The 23,384-nt window shown below is 36.9% G+C and overlaps 1 protein-coding gene across 4 annotated transcripts in view; it reads left to right on the forward strand.

The window, feature by feature from the left end:
- Positions 1-20,691, forward strand: part of DISP1 (dispatched RND transporter family member 1) — an 86,075-nt gene extending 65,384 nt beyond the window's left edge. For all 4 annotated transcript variants that reach the window (XM_026845503.1, XM_026845504.1, XM_026845502.1 and 1 more), the window contains 6 exons: positions 3,965-3,994; positions 7,974-8,097; positions 9,328-9,455; positions 9,934-10,031; positions 12,055-12,152; positions 17,036-20,691. In XM_026845503.1, coding sequence (XP_026701304.1) covers positions 3,965-3,994; positions 7,974-8,097; positions 9,328-9,455; positions 9,934-10,031; positions 12,055-12,152; positions 17,036-20,680 — 4,123 coding nt within the window. In that variant the 3' untranslated portion in view covers positions 20,681-20,691. The remainder of the gene's footprint in view (positions 1-3,964; positions 3,995-7,973; positions 8,098-9,327; positions 9,456-9,933; positions 10,032-12,054; positions 12,153-17,035) is intronic.
- Positions 20,692-23,384: the final 2,693 nt, after the last annotated feature.

Raw genomic sequence — 23,384 nt, forward strand, 5'->3', positions numbered from 1 at the left:
CTGAAGCCGGTGCATAATATGTAGTAGATTTTAATCAGTGATTCTAATTTATGTAATAACTTGGTTATACTAGTCCTGTCACAAACAACTGTGATTGTCACTTTCCACTACCAAACTTGTGAGAACTAAATAGAGGGGTAATTTAATACACAGATCAACTTGGCTTTTGTCCCAACAAAATACTGGAATTCAGTGTTTCTTTCTCATGAAAACTGATGAGGATTTTTTTTTTTTTTTTGTCTAGACCTTTTTTGGGAGGTTAGTGGTGTTATTTAAACTGGCTAAATAAAAGTATAATACTTCAAAAATTAGATACAGGAGCATTAATTAAGTGGGAAAGATCTGGTTTTGCCATGCATTTCTGTATTTTATAGCATAACTAAAGAATTTTTGGGGCACAGTTTTCAGGGATAACTTTTCCTATTGACCGATATAATAGAGTCATCACAACAGCTGCAAGGGATTGGTTACACTGCTGGAATTCACCCGGGTGTGCACAGGTTTTTTTAATCCATGCTTTTCGAAACAAAACAGTTTGATAGCAGGTGTGACCTTTAACCCTCCCTAACTTTGAAGAACTTAATCATCATCATTTGTTCAGCACTGAATATATTTTGCAGGTGGAGGAAACAGAGGGAAATGTACTTTGGTTTTGATGGGAGAGAGAGATGATGAAGAATGGTTGTGTTGGTATTTTTACCCCTTTTGTGTAAACCAAATTAGGCAAAGATAATTTTTGAACGTTTTGTTTAAAACAAGTTTTATATTCTGTTTAGAAAAACTGTTTTGTCATATAGTTACAGAGACATAATTGAAAGACAGAATAAAGCCTAAAGAGAGAGATTTAAAACATGCCCATCTACTAAGATTTGGCATGCAGAAGGGGCTGGGAGAACTGTGGAAAGAGTGAATATACAAGAAGATAAATTGAGAAAGCGCCTGCATCATCCGCAGGGTTATACGTTGTCCTCCTCAACAAATGTTTGTCTTGACAGTTTTTTGAGACCCTCACTGTTGGAAGAAACCCTTGTATTGGGAAGGAGTGTGTAGTGATTTGGACATGGGTCTCTGGATGAAGCAGCTGACCCTTTATAGAGTCATGGAGATCATGGTAACAGTTGTACAGCATGGTGTATGATGATGTGGACAGCACTGCTGCAGCCTGTGGAGAGGAAAACACTGCCTCTATAGGAGTTAATTCTCAACTAAAGCACCTGCTTGTTTTTTCAGCCTTGTAGATTAACCTTGTTGTAAAAGTGGGTACTAAAATTGACAAAGTGCAAGAATATGGAAGGCAGTTTTATCTGCCAGTATAAACTGAAATTGTCATATAAAACTTTATACAAGTCAGGATAATTACAAAGCTTGTACTAGTTGTCCTTGTATGGCTCTTGGTTGTGCCAAATAGTTTTATGGTATTATTGCTCATGGTGGGGTCCATTATGACACATGAAAACAGGACTCACTTTCCCAAGTGACTGAATATATATGGAAATTCAGGTCTTTGCAAAGAAAAGCTAGAAATTTATGTTTGAATCACCATATTAACAGTAAATATGTCTGTATGTATTTCTCTCTATTCTGTAAACCCAAGAATGTATGCTGCAATTACAAAAATCTATTATACCTGACTCTAGCTTTACCCTCTTTTCATATAGGCACGGAAGCACATACTCAGTTTGCGCTCTGTCTTGGTGCTGAAGTAGTCCATGAAAGTCCTGTCGCTACCAACTTCAGATTTAAGTTTAGTGAGTTCTGACTTCAGTACCTAGTTTCTTATCATCCAGTCTAGCCTTACTTGAGAAGAGTTGGTTTTGTGGTTGAGACTGTAGATAGGACTGCGAGCAGTCCCCTGAGCCTACCACAACTTCTTTTCAGCCTCAGGCAGTTTACTGTTGCAAAATAATTTCAGAACTCAATTCATTTGGGTTTCTGTACATTTTGGCTGCTGACAAGCCTGTTGTTCTTGTGGTGGTACCAGAAGTTTTTGGCATCAGATGTGAAACTGAGTATGTTCAGTACCTCTGAAAGTCAGATTTGTGCATCTTGGACTACAGTCTGAAGGTTGGAGACATTTCATAAATTTCATCTTAATTTTTGTGTCTGGATTTAACAGAAAGTCCTTGTCAGTACATTTCCTTAATCCTTGAGAACTGCAACTGCAGATTGGTTATTCTGCTTTTCTCCTTTTCTCCAGCTTCCTCACGGCTGCAAGGAGCTATTTTTGCTACTATGTACTATCTACAGGCATGTACCAGTTAGCAGCTCTACTGCTTTGTTGAGTTGGACCATTTCCAGACAGCAGTGAATTACAGCTGATAGAAATTTGCTTTTATACAATTCTTATTTCTTAACAACAGTTAAATTAAAATGGATTTATGTTTCTTGAGGAAATAATTACAATAGCTTTATATTTCTTGATGAAACGATCCATCATAGTTATATTTATATACTGTGTTGCTTGACAAACACCATGAATGAAGATGAAGAGTAAAAGAGGGTTTAGCATCAGTGTTTAGCTTTGCTAGTTTAATTTGTTCTTCCATCCTCCCTGCCAAGGAAAGGAATAACAGGAATGGTTACATTTATATTACTCTGCACTGTCAATTACATTTTCATCACCCTTTTGCTATCATGTTAACTAGCAGTGCTTTGAATATGTATCTAAAATGGCTTGTAGCTGCCTTAAGAGCTGGTTTGCATTAGATTGTACTTTTTGTCTGGTGTAACAGTGCATTGTGCTTCAGAGGCTCAGTTTTATGTAGATTATTTCCCCTGTACAGTTGCTCAGTTAGAAATAGATACGGCCTAAGCAGTACTCACACCTAGTCTGGGCATAGTTGCAGCTACCTTGAGATGATTATGCTGGAACATTTTGGTTCTCCTGGACTAGAATTGCAGCACAGAGTGGTGAATCTTGTGCTTTGAAGGACAGCAAATCTCATTCCTGAGCACTGAATTAAGCTTTAAACTTTTGTGAAGATTTCCAAGGAATCTAAGTTTGAACTCTTTATCCAGTGCTGTGAAAGCATACAAATCAACTCTTTTGGAGACCTCAATGTAGAAATACTAAGTGATCTATTTTATGCAAGCAGCTGCTTCCTGATTCCTTGTTTTCTCTACCCTTTAAAAGTCATAATATCAAATATGTCCTTGGTGGTAAAAGTAAAACAAATCCATAACTTAACTGAAGCCATAGTATGTTTACATCTTTGGAGTGATTGTATGACATTCATAGACAGGAAATTCTTGAAAGGAATTGCAGATTCTTCATGGGAATTTTTGTAAAAGTGAGGTTTATGTGAAATTTACTGATCCAATACCTAACAAAATGAAGTGTTCACTGAACAGTGGGAGATAAGAATAATTTGCATTTGGGTTTGCTATCTCCTCATCAAAGTAATATTGTTTATATTAGATTTTTAATAAATAACAAAAACTTGCCTAGAAAAGTTAATTTATATAGGTACCTTTTGTCATTCTATTTCCTGTATTATGGCAAGACAGAATTTATGGACAAAATATTTTTTTTTGTAATGTCATTACGAAGGACACTAAGAAGATTTGTGAATTGCAATGTAAGAACATGGTGTTTGGGTTGTCAGTTCCCATCATATGCAAACTTTGTCATGATTGTCAACGGTGCTGAATTTTTATCATGTTAGTTTATTTGATCTCTTGTTGAAAAGTGGAAGTGTCTCTGGAATAGTAGTCCCAAAAATCAGCTGCATAATGCTCCACTTTTGAAAACCCAGCTGTCTTTGTAGCTGTAATTATTCTCTGAATTACTTGTTTGCAAAGACTCAATTGAATATGATTGTATGCCTTTTAAAATAATTCATATTCCAAACTATCTGATTTTTAAAGTGTATTTACTTAACCGTGTATGGAAAGAATTAAACAAAGTGGTACATGCATGTATATTTCATATAGTTTCAATTACTCTTTTTTTTTCTCCTTCCAGGCCAGCCAGACCATTCAAGTTACCAAAAAGGTAAGGTCTAATACTGATACATGTCAGGTTTGCAGAATCATAAAGGCAGTAGATGAGATGATGGCAAAGCTGTTATTCCCCACACAATGCAGGAGTAAGGAATGTTCAAGGAAAATAGGAGACAATCAAGTTAAAGCGGATTTTAAAATCAAAAAGCATTTTTTTAATGCAGTGGGTAGTGAATTTCTGAAACTGCCACAGGAGACTGTGGAGGGAGATAGCATCAGCAAGTTCAAACAATGTTTAGAAGAACTCATCTACAGTGGGTCCGTAAATAAACACTGGAAGAAGGAGCCAGGGACAAGCTCTTTAACATCCCCAATCACACACCTCCGAGTGCTGAGGGAGCAGGAAGAGGATAGACCACAGAAGGTGGCCAAACTCACTTGCTCTGTTTATGGAGAGACAAGTAGTCTCTCCATAAATACTGGGCCAGAAATTTAAAATCCATGCAGATTCCAATGTTTGCTGTTTTCAAATATTTAATGACATTTTAATTATAATCCTCTGTGTGTGTATGTACACTATCTGCACAAGCATGAGAACTCTGTGACTTGGTGCCTTTTTGATTAAGGGTGATTTTGAGAAGCGGCTTGGTAGTATCATCAATCATGATAAAACAGTCTAGTGAAAAAGTTCAGAAAATTTCATCAAAATGGTCTTTTATTCTTCCTAAAACCAGAAATTCCACACAATCAGGACCACTAAGTTTGGACTGTATATGCTCTGAAGAATGGCAGGGTCATAGAAAATAGCAGAGCAATTTTACCTAAAACTGTTAGTGCATCAGTAGTAGCAACAAAAAACCATCTCAAGTGAAAATACATTAAAATTGTAATCCACCTTTAGGATTTGCTTTCAGTGAAGAACAGGCTGTTCGCTAAATATCTGGTTTGAGTTACATAAATCTGTTAATATGAATTCAGTCACACAAATATCTGTTGCTCCTAGTGACCTCTTTACAATATGGAAGCTATATATAATATGTTGCTGTCTCTTTATATGAGGCTGGGTAGTGGTTTAACCCGAGTATGTCTGCAGATAGGTGCTGAATAGAAAAGTTTAACATTATCCGCATGTTATGCTGTAGCTTAAAATGGGAAGGAAAAGCAAACCCTATCTTTTTTACCTTCTTTTGAAGAAAGTATCTGAGGTCTTAGATCCCCTTGGGGCAAATTGCTTGAAACCAGTCTTTTAGTGGTGCTAAATGGGTGAGGTAAATATAGATTGAATTACTGTATCTCCTAAGCATTTTTAATTATTGAAAACATGAAAAAAAAACCCAAACTCAAACCTTTTTCAGGTGTATGAAAAAACGTCAGGGGGAAAGAAATTAATGAAAACTGTATGCATTTTAATGGTACAAGGCAGCTTAAAGTAGTGTTACCATTCTAACAACTACACTGAAAGCAGGCATAAAAAGAGATTTCAGTTAGTGTCATAGTTATTGAGAAATCATCGTTCAGTGTTTGAATAGTTTGGAGGTAGAAAAAAAGAAGATACTGTATCTGTGTAGCTTTATGTCCAGCTCATTGCACAACCATGGTTTTAATTAGGCGTCAAAAGGCGGGAGGTGTTATTCTGATGTAGAAAAGTACTAAAGGATGTGCTTAGCAATAAGGATGCCCTTTCTGAATGTGATTCCTTGGCTGAGGAATTGATTTAAGCATTTTTCTCTTGGACTCAGACATTTACAGGCAAGGGGTCATTTATGCAGGATTTAAATCAGGGCAATGTCTTACTTTTCACAGAGAAAATAAAAAGTAACTAAACTAGTTTTATGACTTTTTAATAGGTGAGAAACAGAATAACTGCCATCTGCTTAGCCATTGACAGTGGGTTGGGATCAAAGTTGGCTGTAGGCAACTTGTTTGGAGTCAGAGCCCTCAGCAGCACCAAATGATGCTCAGACAAATAAAATTAAAATATAGCATAGTTAGTCCTTTTTGATGTTCTAGCCCAGGTCAGTTTTGCTTATCTGGTTTCTGTATGTGGCTTATTAACATGTTACTAGTGACTGAAGAATTTAACCAATTTAAGAACTGCTCAGCTGAGAATGGAAGCGTAGAGACAACATGTTGAAGTAGTAAATCTGACGCTAGTGATAAATAGGAAAGTAAATCTTTCAGGTATAATTTTTATTACTTCAGAGCAAATGTCTGTAATAGCTAGCCAGTCTGGCTTGGTGTTTATGATAACATTTACTTCTATAAATAGGAAAATTCTATTAGGTCATTTACTTCCCTTCATTTCTGCTTTGTACAATTGCTCATTTGGCAAGCTGCCCCTTTCTGATTCACCTTAATATTAAAAACCTACACTTCAAATTGCTTTTCAAGCTTTTGCTAATTAAACTCTTGTGTGAGAGTGGTAGGAATTATTCCACGTTTACCTAACGGGAAATTGAGTTACATTCAGTGCTGTGAACTTCCTTGCTCCTTAAAACTTATTTAGACCCCTAGAGCATACCTATTTCCACATGCTATGGAAAGTCAGCAATAAGCTTGCTCACTGCAGTTGATGTTACAGTTAGAAAACTGGGAAGCTGTTGCTGGTGTGAGGAGCTGGGCATTACCTCCCTTCTTAGCAGTGGGACAGAAAATTTCTGTAGAGCCAGTAATTGAACTGTGATTAGATAATGAGTTGTTCTGAAATTGAAAAAAAAACATAATCTTTTAAGATAGTAGAAATAAGTAAAGGAGCACTCTGCTGTAAACTTTCATGTTACACTGCATGTAAGTTGAGGAGGAAATAAGAGTAGTATAGCTCTTCTTGATCAGTATTTAGTGTGTACAGAGACTGTTAGTATAGAATGATTCATAGCCTGTAATTATTTTTTTAATGCCTTTTAAACTTTTTGGGACTTTCTTTACTCTCTTTGCTCCCAAGATTAGACTGTGTTACACTCGAAACATAAAATCTATAAATTCAAGTCTTTAAGAAATTAAGATTTCTGGCTTTCGTTTTATTTTCTGATACTTAGCTGTCAATTTAACAAAAAATATTTTATGAAAATAATGAAAATTGGATTTGCATATAAAAATCCTTGCACTCTTAAAATTTAGAATAAGCTAGGAGTTAAAATCCAAGGATATGTGTTATACTAGAAGACTAAACAATGCTGATTAGTCTATGTATCATGTCACAAATCCTTTGCACCTTTGAATTTACAACAGATTTTATGTATCATTAGTATACATGGTTTGACTATTTTTTTTTAGTGACTTTTAAATATAGAGAAAATGTTTTCTTTTGAGTTCTGCTTTAAAACTGATTTTTTCCTCTCTTTGATATTTTTCTTGAAAAAACTTAAGCTTTCAAGGAAGAAACTGATGTTTTCTATCATTAAATTTTTAACAAAGCATCTATTTTCTAGTGGTCCCCAACCGTGGATAATATCCATGCAAAAAGTTAAGTATAAAGTCAAGGAAGAAGTACTTATGTAAAAAAATTGTGTTTAGTCTTGAACAACAGTTTACATATGCCTTTTTTTTTTTCCCCTGCATTTTTTAATTTAAAATCATTTAATGTAAATTACTGCTATGGAATTTTTAAATGCTGAACATGTGTTAAACAACAGAGATATATATTTCAGTAGCCCACAGTTAATCACCTCTGTAGCAGCACAAAGAAAATCTAAGATAAAGCCTACGCTTTTTTTCAGAATCCTAGGGGAAGAAAATAGTAGTCTGACATGAAAAGATTTTCTCTATAAGAATAGAAAGTTTCAGTAGGGAGTAGAGAAATTTGATAGAAAATGAGTTGGGGTTTTTTTGTTTCCTTACTTAAAAAAAAAAAAAAGGTGTAGAAATAAACTGTTCCAAACACTTTCCATCCATTTGTGATAGTGAGTTTAATTTCCTGTAAGCATAACAAAGAAAACAGATCAATGTTTCATGATGGTTCTTTAGAGAACTATGGATTAATTTTGTGTATAACTTTTATTTCTGTAACATCTTTTTCTCTCCTCTCCATGTAGCTATGCTGCACTCATAGCCGACTGGCCCGTGGTGGTCCTGGGCATGTGTACTGTGTTAATAGTGGTGTGTGCGCTCGTTGGAATATTGGTTCCAGATCTTCCAGATTTCTCTGATCCATTGCTGGTAAGTCAATATTAATCAGTTTTGCTGTCAAATAAGTATTTTTGGTTTGCTGTTTCTTCAGTTTACTGGTATAATTATATATATATAACTCTTAAATTGACATCTGCCCAGAGGAAAAAAATGACTCAATATGCCTGGAAAAGTTTCCTGTGCTATGAATCTCTTTGGGAATCAATTTTCAGAGAGATTCGTTTGGCAGTAAGCTTGCAAAAGCAAGTTCTGTCTAATGAATCCACAAAAGAAATGAGTTGTTAAAGAGCCTTGTAGTTCCTCTAATTAAAGAAAAAAAAAAATCTTGACATTGGAGCAGCTAATGGTTATACAAAGATAACAGTTGCCATCAGAGAGTGTTATCCACTAGCTTAAATTCCTTCTGCATTTGCTGTTGAAGGGTCATATGTCCTTCAACAGAACTGCTGTAGATTGAATAATGTAAATTCATCCCAGTTTTAGATGTACAGTACAGTACAACACAGACCATACGTTCTAAATCAGGTTTCAAAGAGTGAGGGCCAGGATCTATTAAAGGAAAGGGGATTCTATGTGCCTTCTGGGGATGAAATTATATCCATATTGAAAGACTGAAAGTAATTTTTATCAGATTCTATTAAATACTGTGGTCATTTCTTAACTTTTCATGAGCTGTCTTACCCGTGAGTAGCTTTCAGGACTTTCATTGAAAATACTGTATTTAATTATTATCCTCAAATAAAAATACATTGTTCCTATAAGTTATTGTTGCTCATAGTAGTATACATCTATACATTTCCATATGTAATGGATATTTCTTGAAAACAGCCAAGGTATTAAAATTGTTTCAAAGTCACTTTCAAAATTATTTAAAGATTTGCCTTATTCTTGAAGAAATAGAGGAAATACACTTGAGTGCTTTTAATCATATTTAATCAGTAAAGAGTGATAATTGAGATACAGAAGAGGACTTTATAGAATGCCCTTGCTCTGAAAACTAAGTGTTAAATGTTTGGTGGACTAAATCATCATCACTTCTTGGGGAGAAAAGTGCAAGAATTCTTAATTCCTTATCACTCTATAGTCAGTCATTATTTTGTCTGACTTGTCATAAAGCATTTTACCTTTTAAACATAGATGCCTGGAGTAACTGTGCTTCATAATTAAAACTATCCATCACTTTGATCATGTTTCCACTTTCCCATTTGAGCTAAAGAGTGAAAAGTATTAATGGAATTTTGCGATGCTCTCCTCTCTTAGGGTTTTGAGCCAAGAGGGACAGCCATAGGACAGAGATTGGTCACATGGAACAATATGGTGAAAAACACAGGGTACAAAGCAACACTTGCAAACTATCCTTTCAAATATGCAGATGAGCAAGCTAAAAGGTAAGAATTTATATTAAAAATGCATGTTATTTTATTGAAGGTTTTTTTGAATGTACATATTGCTTGCTCCAGTACCCTCTGAAGTTAATATATGTACTGCCACAGATTTCAATAAGTATTGAATCTGATCATCTATAATTCTCATGGCCTTCCACATGGAACTAGGTATTTCCCATCTCAAGCTCTTTTAAAAAGTGTATGATTTTAGTTTTCTCTTTGAAATATTGATATTGTCAGTACTGGGCTCAAAGTAATTTCCTCTGAAGTCTCTAAACAAAAAATTCAGTGAATGTTTCAGGTTTTGTATACCAAAGTCACACTGGTAAAAATACGTTTTCTCATATGTAAGAGCTATTATGATGTGTGACTTGTTTGGATGCTGCTTCTTTTATTGTGAAGTCTTTTATTCTTTAGACTTCTAATAGAAGTCTTCTTTTGTCTTTGCTAAGGTAAGGTAAAACTATTTACTCTGTTTTAGTCATCAGGATGACAGATGGTCAGATGATCACTACGAAAGAGAGAAGAGGCAAGCAGACTGGAACTTCCACAAGGATACCTTTTTCTGTGATATTCCAAGTAAGTGGAGAAACTGTGTAAGGAAGGCTAAAAAATTCTGCCAGTTGAACAATTTCTGAGCATTTCTGTATATGAAAATATTTTTTGCTTAGTATATTCACAACAGCACCTTCTTTCTGTGTGCAGAAGTCTGAAGAAATTGGGCTGAAATGTTGTGTTTTATTGTTTTTTCCTAGGAAGCATCTCTGTTTACTTAAAGTGCTTTCTTTAAGTGGTTTCATTTCCTGTAAAGATTTTTATTAGTTATTGGTAATACTAATCATAATAAAAGCAGTGGTTTGTGTATAACTATGGAGGTAGCACTTAATTCACTCTAGGGAAGAAACTGAGTTTTATCGGTGCCGTTAACTCTAAAAAAACCTAAATCAAAATACTTTTCCTGTATATGTCCTAAAAGACATCCGCAGACCATATATTGTACAGAATTTAGGGCATTGTTTAGGAAAAAAACCCCCACACAAAATACTACACACCCAGAAAAACCACCCAAACAAAAATTAACCCCCCTCCCCCCTTAGACTAGTGAAGGCTTATGAAACTGTCTGAGTTAAACTAGAGGTCAAAAAAGACAAAGAAGTCTTTATTAACTTTTTGGAAGGCATACTGCAAAACTTTGATAAGTCCTGTTCTGGCAGAGAGCTTGCATTAGCAGATGTAGATCTTGCCTTTATTCATATAATGACCTGGGCTCTTTTGCAGCTACTTCAATATGTGAGGACTGATAACAGCACACAAAAACATAATTGTGAAATTATTTGTTTATATTACTTGATCTGAGAGAGCAATGGCCAGTAAAAACCAGGGTGAAAAACAGATTTATAATTTTATTTTTTCAATGACAGTATGGGCTTTACATCTAAGTGAGAGGATGTGAGCAAGGTTGTCATTTCTGCTCCTGTGAGCAGAACCAAATTAGACCAAGCATATCTTGTGGAAGGAAGAGGAAGTGTACTTGAAACTCTACTGAGCATTAACTGCAACGCGTAGAAGAATTAACTCCTCTTATCCTGCCCGCTGTTTCTGGATAGTCTCACTCTCATTCTTTCCACAACTGTTTCTGCGTAGTCTCAGTTGTGTCGGTCATGAAGGAATTGTGCTTCTATGGGAAACTTTGCCAGTCCATTATGTAAAGCAAACAGTTGATTTCCTCTTAACCAGTTTTTGCCATTCCTGGTATCTTTCTTTCTTTCCTCCAGGATCTGCAGATTTCAGTTTCCTTCATACTAAAGCATGGTCAGAGATCGTAACACACTACCCCAAGTCTTTTCACTACGCTCACATTAAAGGCAAAAATTCTGCACATTCACAGCAGTGAGCCTTTTGGTTTTTGGAATATTGCAATTGAGGTGATAATGTTTCTTAATACAAAGTAACATATATGCAGCACCATGTGTTTGTATATATGTTTCCCTTGTTAGGTACGCATAAAGATCTCACTGCCACTAAATAATTATTTCCTTTCCTAAAAGCTGTCTTCCAATAAATGTGATTTAACTTGTAATTTAAAGCTGTATGTGTCTAAACTGTAGAATTCTTTAAAATGGCCTCAAGGATATCACAATTTCCACTGCAGTTATTTGCTTCTGAAGCACAAACATTCTTGTAGAAACAGCTTTATAATTATTATTTATATTCCCAAATTACTTACTAAATCAGCCCTTGATTACTGTTATCTATGTACTGCCATTATGCTGTGCCAAGAATTTCATAGTTTGCTGATTAGATCTTTTGAGTTTTATTTGTTTGTCACATTTCAGAAGATAGTTTGTGTGAATAGAAGTCTGTAGAGCTTCTAAGTGGTATATAGTATTGGAGATGCCATATTTACTATAAGCACTTTAAGGAAACTGAAACTTTGATGTGGACTGAGTCTTACAGATAAATAGCTCGTCTTGAAAGGGAGGTGGATTCCCATGACCTGACAAAGATTTCGTCTGTGTCATTTGAATGGTGGGATTTTGCCTCAGTCTTTGATACCAGACGCGCCCAAACAATCTATAAAACCTGCCTCCTGTAATTTCAGGTGATCGCTATTCACGAGTGGTGTTTACATCAACAGAAGGAGAGAATTTATGGAATTTGAATGCAATTAAGTCAATGTGCAATGTAGATAACTTGAGGGTAAGTAAAGATGGCATTTAATTTGTTTAATTTGCAAATCTGAAGCACGTATTTGAAACTGTTTTGCTACCCGTTGCCATCCAGTAGCATATGAGAGGACTTCACATTGTTCATATCCTTTTCGAATATCAGTCAGCATGCAGATGAAGTTAAAAAACAACTTTCATTTTGTAAATCGGATTATATAGGGGAATGTGTTTGGTTTTGCTACTAATACCATCCAGAATGGGATGGAGGAGGGTTGCTTCAGAAGTTTCTTTGCAGAAGGGACTATCTTAACTTTTGCTGTGTGTTACCTCTTAGAATATTATTCCATGGATTTTTGATTTTGTTTCTCAGCAAATAATTCATTTTTCTTGCATTTTCACCTTCAGGTGAATTAGCTGCCTCACCCAGTGGGTCACTCAGACTTCTTTTTTTAAAGCTCCAGAGTTAGGTTGTCAGGTAGAGATCAAAGGAACGTAGATACAGTAGCGAGAAATATAATCCAATTAATTAGATGTGGATGGTGATACTTTCAGAGTGATACTAGTTTTCTCTTTAAAAGTGTGTAAATGAAAGAAGACATGTTGGCCTTGTCTGTCTGGCACTTTTGTAATTTTTTTTGGCTTTCCTTGTACTCAGTACTGTGCATAGTCAAAACAACCATTGTAATAGCCGACTTCATAGGCTACCATACCTTCTTTTGTATGTGTTAGAAGATAATTTAGCACTTGACTGGACATCACTTTCTGATAGAAATTGATGTCCGGTTTCAACTGATGGAAGTTAACTGACAAAGGCAAAAATCATTGAGATGGTATATTTGTAAAATAAAAGCTTGTCACTTGTGAACTCCTTCGAACTGCTGACTAACCATAAATTTTTGTTTAGTAGTTACTTTGCATGGAAATAAAGCAATACGTTTTTCTTCTATTAATAATGTTCTGTTTATTTCCAATTTTTTCTTCTAAAAAAATCCTAAACAATTAACTTCATGTTATACCACATTTTTTTAATAAGGAATATTTTCATTATTAATTTTATCATTGCCTTTAAAACAACTGTATTAATTTAGAGAATTCCCAAACTCTTTTCCCTAACACCTGGCATTTGCTTGCTTAAAATGTTGAGCTGTAGTGAAACATTGTATCATGAATCTCCCTTGTTAGTCTGCTGACAGACACTTTGTCCTGGGTGGCCTCGTGAAATGTTCCTTTTTCCCTATCAGAGATTATTGCATCGACAGGATGGCTCATGTGGTTACCCTTTATCTCTTTCAATCAGAATGAGCTAGGTGAGCAAAGTACAGTATTTAAACTAACCCAGCTCAATTTTGAATGAACTGAGCTAAGGAGTAATCATATCACCAGTTCAGTCAGGAGATAGAGTGGTGAAGAATCTTTTACAAGGGCAAAAATTAAGAGTTAGGAAGGAGATGCTAATCTGTGTATTCAACTGTACAAGTTTAGTCATATATACAGCTGATGCAGGTAAATCCTGGGTAGTGTAGATCATTGCAAAGTAATGCAGTCTGAATAAGCAAAACCCAAATATTCTTGTATTAACAGAATAAGGACAGTTAATTACCTTTGAAGAATAATCTTTGTAATGGTTGCATCGCTACTGAGGAATTTATCTATTTTTCCTTTATACTCACACTTTGATAATAATGTATTATTTCAAATGCTGCTTTACTTTCTGAGGGAAGGATGAAACTACTTTACTTGAAAAAAAACAAGCACCACACATCTTGTATCCTTTAAAATAGCTCTTCATTTGAAATAAGAACACTTCAGAAAATTAAATGTTGGTTATTTCAGCGACACCCATAGTTGTATAGATATTTAGAGAGAATATTGTTGCAGGTAATGTGTCTATGGGTCTTTTTTGTAATTTAGGTCTTTACTTAAGAATATAGTAATCTTAACATCTCAGCTGTGCAGAATGACAGTGCATCATGATAGCCAGCATTGATTTTTAGCTAGTTAGTAAACAAAACAAATTGCTCTGGTTAGTTTTGCAATTCTTGCTGGCCTATATGCTCAGAAAGAACTGACACTTTTTTCATCATTTTTTTTTTAAAAAATGCCTGTTACTTACAAATAACATGTTTAAATGATTTTAACACTTTAACAATTTCTAAGCACTTTCTAACGCTTTTTAGAACACATGAAGTGCTGTGATAGGCCCCGCTTCCGAATGCTGAGTTCTGCTAGCAGTCAGTCCCTAGAGAGGATGCTAACTTGCACTGCAGCTATCGGAAGAAATTGATGATTTCAGTGACCTTCTGGTCTTACAGACTCTCTTCTGGCCATAGTTAGCTTTATTGTTGAATTCATGCTTGTTTAGGGCCACAGTTCTCTTGAAAGTGGCAAAACTTGTTGTATTCAAAGACAGGAAAATCAGACATTATTTTCTGGAAATGCAAACTTTAGAACTTTTCTATTTTTCTGATGATAAGCAGTATTTCAGCACCAACTAGTATTTGCTTTAGTATAAACTAACAGTATATCCCCTGTGTGTTAATTGTATTCCCATCTGCTTGTAACTACTTTGACTATATGTTTTACTGACACTTAGGGGCTCCATCCTGCAGCTGCTTAGCATATGGTAGTCCTATAATCTTCATGGAAACTTTATATACAAAATAGCTGTAGGAGGTGTTCTAATTTTTTACTACTTGGATAAGAAGGGCCCTTTTTTTCACTTGTTAATTGCAGAATGTTTTCCCTATAAACTGTAAACAGTTCTTTTATAAACTTCAAAGACCATAAATGATCTCCTCAGACTGTTTCCCCAAAACGGTGTTTTTGTGATTCTCCGTCACTGTGTAGATCCATTTGGGCAGATCTGTCCACAGATACAGCATGTGCACAGGTTGCACAGCTTAGTTTCCTTACTTGTTCCAAAATAAATGAAAACGTTGCCAGTGGCAGACTAAGTCTGGCAACAGCAAAATGGCCTTTTTCAATTCCTTTGGATCACCAACAAAGCCCAATGCTACAATATATTAACATTTTACAAAGTATTTTAATGAGCTATCCAGACCTAAATTTTGTGTTTTAATTTCTAATTTCCAGCTGCCAGCTCATGTTACTTTATCTTTGGCAACAGTTACTTTACCAGTGAATGTTTATGGCCTGCAGCAAGTGTTGAAGAACAGCATATCAACCTCATTGTCCCATCTTGAACCTGAATACATAGAGAAGACAATACAATCCTTTCCTCCCAATTTGCCTATTATATCCTCATAGGATTAAGCTGGAGATGTGCCATGAAAAATACAGATATGCTATTCCAGTGCTTCCTTTTATTTAGTAGGTTGTTCAGCTTTTCCTGAGTTTCCATGTGTGAGTGTTTTTATCTGGAAACAATCAAATGTGAATTATCCTGTTTTTTTGGAATGCCAGTTTGTTATTGTTCAGAAACTGGTTGACAAAATTAAGTCCCTACTAAAGCTTTTATCACTGTCATTAGAATCCCCAAGTGCAGGTTTTTTTGTCTGCATCATAAAGGATTGTTAATAATAAACTAATGTAAAAAAAAAAAAAAAAAAAAGTGATATATTTCAGAATACCTGAATTTAAAACATACATGGACAATGGTTTCAGGACCCAATCCTGTAAACTCTTAAGCACGTGGCTGTACTAATATGTATCCATTCTGTGTAACTTGATTGGGACTGAAATTTTACAAGTATCTAACTATTTAAAGGATTAATTCCAATTTATCACATAAAACAAGCCAGAAGTTATGGCTTTTAAGATTTATATTCCCTGTGCCCTAGCAGGATTGAGTTTTCCCAACTTGAGAAAATGGCCCTGACCTAGACTTGTTACTTAAGAGTTTCAGCTCTGTTTTATAGATCCTGTCAATTTTGCCTAGAAGTGCCTTATGGTGATTTAGATAAGTTGTGCTCTTACTGGCTTCAGCTAAATCAGGAATATTCTTGAAATGAAAGAAGAGTATCCACATAAGGGATTAACATTTAGCTAAGGAAAGTCCTTAACCAAAATGTTAAAATTCCTATAATTTTTGTAAAGCCCTGGCAGGAGTTCCTAGGCTTTGGGCAGTCACTTGAGCTGACAACAGCAGTCCTCCCCCACGACCTGGCTCTGTGCCTGCTTGTCCCCACGACTTCTCTGGCCTTGCTGCTGCTGCATCTTCCTCCACTCCATTCCTGAATCAATTCTTGGGAGTTTGTCCCACGGTGGGTGCAGCATTCAGAGCCATGACCATCGCCTCTGTGCAGCAGGGCATTTTTTGGGGTGCATCATGCCACAGCAGAATTATCTTGTGCCTTGGAAATCCTACATGCCTTAGGGACACACAGTGGCAGGCTGGCCTGGTTGGGGGAAATGTCTGTCAGCTGTACAAGAGCTAAAAAAGACTCACAAAGTGAGGGCTGTAGAAGAGAGGTCAGATGATGGAAGCCATCATAAAGCTGTCACATCCTTTCTTTCTGGATGGTAAGTCCCTGCCTCTCCTAGAAACTTCAGCATGTGATTCCAAGCAGAATGAAACTTCACTGATGTATGGCTGATCGTGTATTTTCAGGAGTACAGCACAAGATAATAGAGTTAATGGCCCTCAGTCTGGAAAGAAAACCCTCAAGTGCATCTTCAAACAATAGAATTACAATATTTGTAACACCTCTGCCAATTTTATGCCACTGTTGCAAGTCAGTGTACTGGTTTACTGCTGGTTTAGTCTGCTGGGTGTAAGAGGATACTGATCAAAAACAATGTGTATGGATGTAAGAATTTAAAATATTAACACAAAAGCACCATAAGCTGAATTTTCATCACTTTGGGATTTTTTTTTTTTGTGTGGGTGAATGTTTCTAATAATTCAGACTACTACTTTAAACTGGATTTTTCGCCCTGCCTGTCTTTATACAGATCAGATCCCATTCCCAGTTTGGTGATCTCTGCCAGAGAGCCACTGCTGCTTCGTGCTGTCCCAGCTGGACACTGGGCAACTATATTGCTATTCTAAACAACAGGTCATCGTGTCAAAAAATTGTAGAACGAGATTTGTCTCACACCCTAAAGCTGCTTCGCACATGTGCCAAATACTACTACAACGGAACCCTGGGGCCGGACTGCTGGGATATGAATGCCAAAAGGAAGGACCAACTTAAGTGTACAAATGTGCCTCGCAAATGTACCAAGTACAATGCTGTTTACCAGATCCTTCACTATCTAGTGGACAAGGATTTTCTAAGCCCAAAGACAGCTGACTATGTCTTACCAGCTTTAAAATACAGCATGCTCTTCTCTCCGACTGAGAAAGGGGAAAGCATGATGAGTATTTACCTAGATAACTTTGAGAACTGGAATGCTTCTGATGGTGTAACAACCATCACAGGGATTGAGTTCGGAATAAAACATAGATTGTTTCAAGATTACCTGTTGATGGATACTGTGTATCCTGCCATAGCCATTGTAATTGTTTTATTAGTTATGTGTGTATACACGAAGTCCATGTTTATCACGCTGATGACTATGTTTGCAATAATTAGTTCCTTGATTATTTCTTATTTTCTCTATCGGGTAGTATTTAATTTTGAGTTCTTTCCATTCATGAATCTCACAGCATTGATTATTCTTGTTGGGATTGGAGCAGATGATGCTTTTGTCTTATGTGACGTTTGGAACTACACAAAATTTGATAAACCTCATGCTGGAACCTCTGAAACAGTGAGCATCACATTGCAGCACGCTGCTCTTTCCATGTTTGTCACGAGTTTTACTACCGCTGCTGCCTTCTATGCTAATTATGTCAGCAATATCACAGCAATCAGGTGTTTTGGTGTTTATGCCGGCACTGCCATTTTGGTGAATTATGTTTTGATGGTTACATGGCTACCTGCTGTAGTTGTATTACATGAACGATATCTTCTCAATATTTTCAGTTGCTTTAAGAAACCTCAGCAGAGGGTATACAACAACAAAAACTGCTGGACAGTGTTGTGCCAAATGTTCCACAAGATTATTTTTGCAGTCTCAGAAGCATCCAGGATATTTTTTGAAAAAGTTTTGCCGTGCATTGTTATCAAATTTCGTTATATTTGGCTTTTCTGGTTCCTTGCCTTAACAATTGGTGGAGCATATATTGTGTGTGTAAATCCAAAGATGAAATTGCCGTCATTGGAGCTCTCTGAGTTTCAGGTATTTAGGTCTTCTCACCCGTTCGAACGATATGATGCAGAATACAAAAAGCTTTTTATGTTTGAACGTGTCCATCATGGAGAAGAGCTCCACATGCCAATTACAGTAATCTGGGGTGTCATACCTGAGGATAATGGTGACCCTTTAAACCCTAAAAGTAAAGGAAAGCTGCAGCTAGATAGCAGTTTTAATATCGCTAGCCCAGCTTCACAGGTTTGGATTTTACGTTTCTGTCAGAAGTTAAGAAATCAAACATTTTATTATCAGACTGAAGAACAAGATTTCACGAGCTGCTTCATTGAAACATTTAAGCAGTGGATGGAAAATCAAGACTGTGATGAGCCATCTCTTTACCCCTGCTGCAGCCACTGGAGCTTTCCATACAAACAAGAAGTTTTCGAATTATGTATCAAGAGAGCTATAATGGAGCTAGAAAGAAGCACAGGGTACCATTTAGATAGTAAAACCCCAGGGCCTCGCTTTGACTTAAATGACACCATCAGGGCAGTGGTGTTGGAGTTCCAAAGCACCTACCTCTTCACGCTGGCTTATGAGAAAATGCATCAGTTCTACAGAGAGGTAGACTCATGGATTTCAAGTGAGCTTAGCTCTGCTCCTGAAGGTCTTAGCAATGGTTGGTTTGTGAGTAACCTTGAATTTTATGATCTTCAGGACAGTCTTTCTGATGGTACTCTAATTGCCATGGGTCTTTCAGTTGCTGTTGCGTTTAGTGTAATGCTTCTTACAACTTGGAATATAATTATAAGCCTTTATGCAATAGTTTCAATAGCTGGAACTATTTTTGTCACTGTAGGTTCTCTGGTTCTTCTTGGATGGGAGCTAAATGTGTTAGAATCCGTCACTATTTCAGTGGCCGTTGGCTTATCTGTAGACTTTGCTGTTCATTACGGAGTGGCTTATCGCTTAGCCCCTGACCCTGACCGGGAGGGAAAAGTAATTTTTTCTTTAAGCCGTATGGGTTCTGCTATTGCAATGGCTGCATTGACTACCTTTGTAGCTGGAGCAATGATGATGCCCTCTACAGTGTTGGCATACACGCAGCTTGGCACTTTTATGATGCTTATAATGTGCATTAGTTGGGCTTTTGCAACGTTCTTCTTCCAGTGCATGTGCCGATGCCTTGGACCTCAGGGCACTTGTGGCCAGATCCCACTACCAAAAAAATTGCGGTGTAATGCCTTTTCTCAGACCTTTTCAGGAGCCCAAGGCGGCAGAGGTCAAAATAAATCACATCCTGTTAGCAAATATCAGCTGGATTCCAGAAGTCAAAAACCAGAAATGGAGCATGAGCGCTATGAGCTCGAGCCTCTGGCATCACAAGCAGGTATCTGTAATCCTGCAGAGAAAGTGACTTACGAAGAAACTCATATCTGCTCAGAGCTCTTCAGCAGCAGGCCCCAAAACACATGTATGCCTATGCATTCAGCCTATAATAGCGAAGTGAGTAAAAGCATAAAAAATGTTGCTAGTTCAGCTATACTACAGACATCCATTGACCAACACAGCATATGCCCAATTTTCTCTCAAAACAGGCAGTGTAGCTGTCCTGATGCATATAAGCAAGTGGCAGTGAAGTGGAGCCCGCACTCATGTCAGCAGTTAAGTGATGCCTTCTGTTACCAGTGTTCTCCTTCACCGGCAGCTGTACAGATCCAAAGCTCTGTAGCTCCTATAAATGCTTTACAGCAAGCTGCCGAAGGGTACGTGCATCCAGTCCAGCATGTCCTCCACTGCAGTTGCCTTCAAGGAAGGCTCAAAAGAACGATGACGCAGAACTCCCTGCCTAAAAACTTTTTCCTCCAGTCCATGCAACAGTTTCAGGCACATCAAAGAATAAATAGGACAGATTCACATACTCATCAAAACCCAGAGGAAAATGTAAGAACTGTTCCAAGGGTGATGAGCTCCTCACAGTTTCTCTGTCGAAACGCAGGACCTTTAATAGTGCATTGCTCTGAATGTGAGAACAGCGTATCAAATAACCAAAAGGGATTCTGTCAGCAGACAGACAAGTGTGATGAAAAGAGTGGTACAGAAGCGAATGGGATTGAAAGCAAGAAAGCCTCTCTGTCAAAGCAGAAAAAGAAAGCTGAGAGCAAGATAGATCCGCGTTCTTTGCAGAATGACGGGGTTTTGAAGGCTGACCGAAATGATAAAAAACATCTGCTGAATAGGTCAGCGAGAGAGGCTCGCTATGAGGGTTGCCGTGAAAATTTACACTGTTGTAGCAAGGCTATCACAGTGAAGTGCAATTCTGTTGACTGTCAAATGCCAAACATCGAAGCCAATGTGCCTCCTATGTTAATGCGCCCAGAACTTTCCAATGAAAGTTTGTTAATAAAAACACTATAATAAATCTTTAATTTGGCAATCCTGTGTCTTTCTTTTAAAAGTAAGTTTAAAACACTAATTATTATAATTTGCATTTTGAAATTAAAAATGTATTTTATAGAACAGTAAGATTTATACATTTCATAAAGCCATTTCATGTAGTAAATCGTGATGTTGTCCAGAATGGTTTTTTGCTGTAACTCATAAAATGGATTATGCTTAATTTAGTTTTTGTCCCAGGGCATTAGAGTTTGAATTCTCCTTATAAACCATCTCAAGAAATAAAGTGTTACAAAGAAACTCTCCCTTTTCCAAAGCCAGGACTTGTGAGGTTGAAAACGTTTGGGGTGGACTGAGATTGCCACATTTTCCGAGTACATCATTTACCTTTAATTCTACTGCTGCCTTGGCAGGCTTATACCTTGAAACAGCAGCAGGACTGGAACTGTGTTTATTCAGGATTGTCTGAAAGACAGCTCTGCAGTGTAGCTTGTTTTGGGGTTTTTTTGGATTCTTTATCCTAACAAAATCTAAAGAAAAGCTCTTTAGAGGTCAACAGCACTTGCACTGCCATTGTTGCATATCTGTGTAAATAGTGCAGTAAAACATTTTAAATTGCCCTTTCTGTCATATACTGTATAGACCATTGAATACCAGAGAATACAGGTGGAGACAATAGTAAGTGAACATTATTTACTTCTCAGTGATGACAAGAAAACTATAATTCATGTGTATGACATACGTATGTATATAAGATCAGGAGTTATAAAACTGGGCATGGAGTGCCTTGCAATACTGAACTTTTTCCCACAAAGTATAGAAACCAGAAGTAAATCTACTGTGGAGAAAGGCATGGTTAATGCACATGTACTAGACTTACTGTCAGTAGATTAATTCAAAAGGCTCAAATCCATAAATTAGAATAGTGTGCTCTGAGATTTCTTACCCAGATTGGTTCCAAGATGTAGTTACAAATACTGAACTAAACCATGTAACCAAGACGTTGTATTTCAGACACTCTATTGTGTAACTACAGGGCTTAGTCAAATGTCATCTACGGTTTGGCTGTGGGAATACTTGCTGGTCTCGTCATTCAGGGAGAGTAGATTTGAGAGCTGGGACTGTGTCGTATGTCATAATTGCTATGCACCTTAATGACAAATCTCTCCTCATATAATCATTTGGTTATGCTGATTACGTTGATTTACTGTACACAGATAATAGAAGATAGATTTCATGGGCTGATGTGGGATCATGTACTTGGTGTGCTATGAATCACTGGAGGAAGATTCTGGCTTTTGCTCTTCTGAGGTTCATACAACAAACCACTTTGGTTTGTCTGGGAGCAGTGATGTTAGTGCTTATATATCCCAGTGACTGCAACAGAGTAAGAGTTTGAAATCTACAGAAAAAGCTAAAATAATTTTACATGGTTTAAGAGGAGTAGTATTATTTCTTAGATAGAAAATAAAATTAATTTTTAGTTCTTTTAAAACTCATAACTCAATTTAGATCCAGATTCTTTCGAAATGTTTGTAATGAGAGCAATTCACAGATTTTCTGTGCACCATAGGGGCCATTAATTATAAAGAGCTAAGACTTGCAGTGTTAGCAATCTGAAGAAATTAAAAGGGATAAGAAATAAACTGGGCTGTTGCTGTTGTCCAACTTTCTTCCTGACCACTGCACCTGCTTGCGTGCAGTTTCTGTGAGGGGTGTATGCAACACACTAAGCAATAAATCGTTCCTGAAATAAAAATGACGTTATGATAGTTTAACTGACCTGCAGTCAGACCTTGCCAAAGTAGTGTGTAATGCTTATGTAGTGCTTGTTACACAGCTGTGCCTTGGAGACATGGGCCTTAGGGAAGGTCCCCAGCTAACACACCTACAGAACGTAAGACATTTTGAGCTGATGAGCTCAAAAGTGAGGTTTTTTTCTAAGCCAGTTTTCCACAACTGCATTCTGTCTAAGGAAATCCCTTTCAACTGCTTGTATTAATAACTTCTTTTATAATGGTGAGGTAAGCGAGAGAGATTAATGTTATATTTTCATTATGATTTGTATGTTCTTAAAGAGTGATTCAGTGAAAAAAATGGGATAGATAAGGAGTTGCAATGTAATGTACTCTTAGAAAAAATTAAAATGAGCTAACGTACTTTGCTAGCAAACAGTATCGCTGTTGTATTTGCCTTTTGTGACTTTGCCATTGCCTCCCTGCTAACTGGTTTATTCTTTCCAAATCACTTAGCTGGATGAGGAGCAACCACTGAAATAGTTGGTTAATATTTATGTATGTAGCACCACATGTGTGTGTACTGCATCTGTGTCAATTCATGCATTACTGCATCTATGCCAATTCATGCATGGACTTTGAAATCCAAGCCAATACAGCTCCTGGAGAGTGGAAGAGAATAGGAGTTTGTTCCAGTGACAGTTGAGGGCTGATGAGGCTATGCATTACTCTATCCCCATAAAACTCATGAGAGAAAAAAACAAAAAGAAGTTTTTACAGGCTAGTAGGAGCAAGCGAGAAGAGGTGGAATCCTGTTCCACTTGAGGAAATCTTAACAAGGACCATTACATCCTGCTGAGACATCTCTTTAGGACTCGTCAGTGATTGCCAAGGCCGAAGGGAGGCTGAGGAGCCTAGAATACTCTGATTTCCATTAACTCACTATCACTTGAGTCCCTCCCTTGCTTTGGGATCGCACAGTGAATCTG

This window comes from Athene cunicularia, assembly GCF_003259725.1.
Source record: "Athene cunicularia isolate RWA chromosome 3 unlocalized genomic scaffold, athCun1 chr3_part1, whole genome shotgun sequence".
Classification (NCBI taxonomy): domain Eukaryota; kingdom Metazoa; phylum Chordata; class Aves; order Strigiformes; family Strigidae; genus Athene; species Athene cunicularia.